This window comes from Pangasianodon hypophthalmus, chromosome 13, assembly GCF_027358585.1.
Source record: "Pangasianodon hypophthalmus isolate fPanHyp1 chromosome 13, fPanHyp1.pri, whole genome shotgun sequence".
NCBI classification, from domain to species: Eukaryota; Metazoa; Chordata; class Actinopteri; order Siluriformes; family Pangasiidae; genus Pangasianodon; species Pangasianodon hypophthalmus.
Genome location: NC_069722.1, coordinates 16,476,925 through 16,482,924, shown reverse-complemented (window position 1 = coordinate 16,482,924; position 6,000 = coordinate 16,476,925). Strand labels below are relative to the sequence as shown.

The 6,000-nt window shown below is 41.3% G+C and overlaps 1 protein-coding gene across 1 annotated transcript in view; it reads right to left on the bottom strand.

Moving 5' to 3' along the window:
- Window positions 1-3,600: 3,600 nt before the first annotated feature.
- Window positions 3,601-6,000, bottom strand: part of LOC113528274 (ras-related protein Rab-43) — a 50,337-nt gene continuing 47,937 nt past the window's right edge. Inside the window, exons 4-5 of the mRNA XM_053239067.1 lie at window positions 5,215-5,281; window positions 3,601-4,064 (exon numbers count right to left, since the gene is read on the bottom strand). Of these exons, the coding sequence (XP_053095042.1) occupies window positions 3,601-4,064; window positions 5,215-5,281 (531 nt within the window). The remainder of the gene's footprint in view (window positions 4,065-5,214; window positions 5,282-6,000) is intronic.

Sequence of the window (6,000 nt, the reverse complement as noted above, 5' to 3'; positions counted from 1 at the left end):
TTCTACACATTTCTTCTACAGTACTATCACTACTCAAAGCTTATGGTTGTCACTCCCTTCACTCACATTTGAATTGCAGGTTAACAATGTTGGTAAAGGTCCAATACCATGGAACAAAGAAGTATATTAAGTTACAACCAGGCTTTTCATATGAAACATTCATCAATATGTACACATTTCCCAAATGTTTTTAGACCCATATATTTCTGTAGGCCCAGAATGGGTGTAGCAAATTTTATTATACAGCTAGGTATAAGTTATATCTAATTAAAAATTTTCAGTTCAGAATAAACTTACTTTTTTCAGCAGAGTTGTACTGTACATCTTAGATGACTCTGAGACTGCAGGTGACAAAGATGTACTGCAAGAGCTACTGGAGGCTAACCCAAATATTTGTTTTACAGCAAAAGACCCTGGAAGTACAGTATTCATGTTGCAAAATGTATAAATACTGTATACTTGAGTAGTGGTCTAGTAAAATGTCTGTACATATTTCATGTATCAATGCTTTCTTTGTCTTAGAGGTTTTTACCTGCAGATTATTCAGCATGCACGTCCAGCACAACAGACACCCTGTCACTTTCCTCAAGTGATCCAGATCTGACCTCTCCAGACAGAATTCCTGTGTCCAGTGGCTTACCGCAGCAACAAAGTGCTGGTATTGCAAAGGATGCATAAGAGGAGGCTAAAATGGTACTGTACATGGTTTGACACAAACGTCATGAAAAATCTAATTGCAGTGTTAATAGTATCACAGTTCTATGTAAACTCTAGAGACTGTTGTGTGTGAAAATCCCAATAGATTCTGAAATACTCAAACAGCCCATCTGACACCAACAACCATGCCACAGTTAAAGTCACAGAGATCACATTTTTTCTTGATTCTGATGTTTGGTGTGAACATTAACTAAAGCTCTTGACTTATATCTGCATGATTTTATTTATTGTGCTGCTGTCACATTATTGAATGATATAACTGCATAAATGTGCTGGTGTACAGTGGAATGTGAGTGTATGTCAAATTTTAATCATGGCTTTGCTGGAAAAGAGAAGAATATGACAGAACATAGATGAAGGTTTATCATAAAGGTAATTATACAGGGCACAAACCTTACTCCTCTTAGGGAAATCAAAGACTTCAAGCTGTTCTTTGGTGATGAAACCTTTTCTGAGCTGCTTGAGAAATGGGACACAGTGTTCCAGCCCAAGGTCATTAAAGAGGCAAACACTTTGTCTTCCTCAACTAATCTGAAACATCTTTTGAAGGCTGTTGAAAAACCAACACAGAGTGATGAGGAAATCAGTAGGTCTATTAATTCTATATTTTTCTGCTTTTTAAAGTAAAAAATGTAAGGCCAAACTGTGTTAATTCAGAGTTTGTGTTAATTTCTTTATTCATTTGTTTTCTTTTGCACTTTAGACTGGGATGTGCACATGGATTCTGTTTTGCTTCTCTTTCATCTCCTCCCATCACCATCTGGACACAGGAATAACAAAATATGTTCAACTGAGGCTGTGGACAGATTTGTGCACTTTCTTAAGGTAGAATAAGGTGCAACCTTTTGACTGGTGTCTCAGTGTATTTACTCTTCTAAAAACCACTGTAATACTACAACACAGATGTCGGCAATACAAGGGAGTTTGCTCGAGTGAGAGAGCCAAAAACCTTAACTTGACTGAGTGATGTTTCATTGGTTTATATGTAGCCTGTTATGTGAATTGCCAGCATTTGTTTTCCCACTTGTGCTTTGATCACAGCTTTTATCCATCTTTGAAGTTTTGTCTAATTTGTGCACAAGATAAGTGCAGGCATCAATTTTTCACATATTCTGGTTACTGAAAAGATTTACTTAATGATCATAATAGCTGTAGTGATCAGACCGATTATACAGGTAAAAATAAAGAACAATATTCTATTTAGGTTACTTAATCCCCACCTCAGCCAGATGCATTTCAACCAGCTGATGATGCTGTCCAAGAAAACCCTCAGACTTGTTTTGAATACAATGGACTAAGTGTGACTAAAAAGCATAAAAAAGACATTTCTGCCTAAGACATTGTTCTGCCTAACGACATCTCAAGCACAAAAGCAGTACAAGATTGTTTTGAGAATTTAGAAAATCCATTTATTTATTTTGACATAGAAACAAAAAGAATTACTTTACCACAAAGTGGGTCATTGTTAAGCCCACTGAACGAGTCCTTGATATTAGATATGATATTCTGCACAATAAAAGGGCAGGCACATACCATCAAGTCCATGTCACTGACACATTTGTGTACATTCCCATATTGGAAACATTAAAGTTCATGTGTGGCAATTCTAATATGTGTAAACTGTTTAAACAAGGTAATGCAAGGTAACTTAAACAAGGTTTAACAAGGTAATTTTTGTGATGGAGGTATTTCCAAGCACATCCATTGTTTTCAAAACATTTTGCATTACAAATTCAATTATATTAAGATGACTTTGAAACCAGGAATCTACCAGGGTCCAAACATGGCCTTCATAAGATGCTCAGGAATCTGCCCCCCAAGATCAACTCTGCTGTATTGGATATTCAGTTGCTCACAGCCCTTCATTCACAGGGCCTGTAAAAATAGGGGCTTGATCCTGATTTAGAGCACCAATTAATGATCTCAAAATTCTAGAAAGCCCCATTTCTGATAGTTGAGTTTATGGGACTGTTTCTCACAAAACTGGGGATAACTTGGGGGTGCACTCTATTCTTAGATTCAGTGAGGCTTTCAATGGTAATTACTTCTGTTGTTATTGTTTAATTGAAAAGCACATGTTCAGAGTGTATACAGTGAGGACAACCCAAAGGTCATCCCCTGTGACAAAGAAGTGTTTGAAGAGCACTTTAAGCTATTGCAAATCAGAAATGCCTCCATCTTCAGCATTTGGTTTTAGAAGAATTTCTGTGCTTAACTGTTATGTAATGGAGGCGGAGATGGATGCAGCTGCAGTTTAAGCATTTTATTAGAGAGGCAGGGGGACAAATCCAAAATATGAATCCAAAGACAGAAACAAGAAACAGGCAGAGGTCAGGTGATCTACAAACAACAATATCGGGGTAATCCAAAAACATAAACCAGAACCAGAACAGACCGAGTTCAAGAATCACAGTAGAGAACATGGAAACAAAAGGCTCCATAAAGTTAGGCAGCAAAACAGGCCATTGGCAGCTGGCATGTGCAGGACTTGGGAGGCTGTGCCGTTGGCCTCTGGCAGGAACAGGACTTGGGAGGTTGCCTTGTTGGCCTCAGGCTGGAACTCGGCAGGGTAGGCTGTGTTGGCAGCCTCTGGAGGGAGCTCTGCAAGAGAGGCCGCCCCATGGGCCTTGGGTTGGAGCAGGACTCAAGTAGGAGCATGGCATGGGAGGCCGCGTTGTCAGCCTCTAGCAGTAGCTGGACTTGGAAGGCCAGGATGTCAGCCTCTGGCATGCGCAGGACTCGGGAGGTCACGTTGTAGGCCTCTAGCATGAGCATGGCGTGGGAGGCCATGCTGTGGGCCTCTGGCATGAGCATGGTGTGGGAGGCCATACCGTCGGTCTCTGGAAGGAGCTGGACTTGGGAGACTGCCTTGTTGGCCTCAGGCTAGACCTTGGCAGGGTAGGCTGTGCTGACGGCCTCTGGAGGGAGCTCTGCAGGGGAGCCCGCCCTGTGGGCCTTGGGTTGAAGCAGGACTTGGAAGGCCACGCCATTGGCCTCAAGCCAGAGCATGGCATGGGAGGCCGCGCCTTCAGCCTCTAGCAGTAGCTGGACTTGGAAGGCCAGGATGTTGACCTCTGGCATGTACAGGACTCGGGAGGCCGTGCCGTTGGCCTCTGGCAGGAGCAGGACTTGGGAGGCCACGCCTTCAGCCTCTAGCAGGAGCATGGCATCGAAGGCCGCTCGAGTGGCCTCTAAGAGGAGCTGTACTTGGGAGGCCATGCCATCGGCCTCTGGCAGATGCATGGTGTGGGAGGCCGCGCCGTTGGCCTCTGGCAGGATCTGAACTTGGGAGGCTGCGCTATTGGCATCTGGCATGCACAGGACTTGGGAGGCCATGCCATCGGGCTCTGGCAGAAGCAGGTGAGTTAATATTGAAGGGACGGAATACAGAGTTGAATTGATTATATGCGATTACATCCAAAATTAAATGCCAATGTTTTACCAGATAAACATCTTTTTGTTTGATAATATTGTATATTGTTGTTGACAATCTGACACTCCCAGTTGCTGAGTTGGTTCCCTGCCTGGGAATCGAACCCGGGCAGCTGCAGTGAGATTGTGGGATCCGAACTCGAACAAGTCACTCCAGTGCAGTGAGAAAATGAACTCCAGAGCAGTAAGAATTTAACACAAGTGCAGTGAGAAAGTAACAGTATTCACTGTTTGGTGTAAAAGTGCAGCAATTACGTGGTGTGAAAACAACACTGACAGCGTTAAAATTTCAACACTGGAAGTAGTGTAAGATACCAACACTCAGTAAAGTGTAAAATTAACTCAATTTAGTGTGGACCTACAGTATATGCACACAGAGAAAGTATTGAATTTAACACTCACAGTGTTTATCACACTGGCAAATTTGCTTACATAGCAAACATAGTGCTTACATAGTGGCAGAGGCATAAAATGTGCTTAACCATCTCATGTTGGCTGCAGTGAAATTAGTGATGAAAAGGCCTTCTGATTAAATTATTTATAATTATGTTAAATTGCAATCATTTTCTATAAACATAAGGACAATATCCACTTGCGTGATGAAATTAAAACAACATTGTTGAATGTTATTAAAGCACTATAAAACATTGTAAAGCCACAATGTCTCATATCATCAAAAACCTTTGATGTTTAAATACTATTGGTACATTTGTATAGAAATAAAAATTTTGTGCATGTTAAGAAATAAAACAGCACAATGCTGCTTTTGACAGCACAAAGAGGTCCAGCTACTCACACTATTCCTTGAGGGTTTATTTCTCTGCATTTTTACTCTTTGTTTTTCTGTGTTAATGGTGTTGCACATTGTGTGATGCAGTATATGCAACCAACCATCATCAAGCAGTGCTGCTAGCCCCACCCCCAATTACTATTGCTGTAATCAAGTAGTATCAAAACCAAACAGCTGGAACCTTGGGTACAGGACCAACAGCAAATGAGGGTTTGAGACAAACATGTATCTTTGTGTAGTGAAAGAGCATTATGTTTGTGTGTGTTGTGACTCACCATGGGCATCACGATAGTAGGCATGTGTAACACTGCGAAAGCGCTCCTGTCCTGCAGTATCCCAGATCTGAAGACATAAGAGAAAAATGTAGTGAGATGAGAAAATGTTAAAATTTTTCCATTGTTAAACTCCTCCCTGCTGCTTGGCCACACACCTGCATTATGCTCTGCTAATGATGCTAATGATCTTGCATTTGTCTCAGCTGCCAAGTTTCTGATTCTAGGAGGCTGACTAGCCAAGCCTTCTGCACATTCTGTTCCTGCCATGACAACATCGTGAAGGACCATGCCTTTTTCTTCTTACTGACTGTCCATCATCCAACTCCACAGGGCCTAACAGAACAACTTGCTATCCTATCCTGAATTTATAAAATTATGAAATTAAGTAATCTTTCTTCCACAGCTTACATGCTATGACATGCCAACAAAAACAGTATGCCACATGTCTGTTCTAAGGTTACATTCATCTGTGGAGAGAATAGCAATTCTGTAAGTCAAAAATTAACCATCAATTTGATGTGCATTCATTCAAATTCCTTTGATGGTGCAGATTTAACAGTAAGGTTGGCAAGTAACAAAAGTTTGGAATGCTGTACTTGTCCTCAACTCCTCAACTCCCATATCCTCAACTCCTCTACAAGACAAGAATTGGAAAGAGGACAAGCTTTATGTAATCAGGGTCTTTTATGGGGACCACGTGGGCTCATAGTCACAAGGTGATGTATTTGGTATTGATACTTGGCAAGTAAATGAGCTATGAGGGGAATACTCCACTAGTTCAGAAAT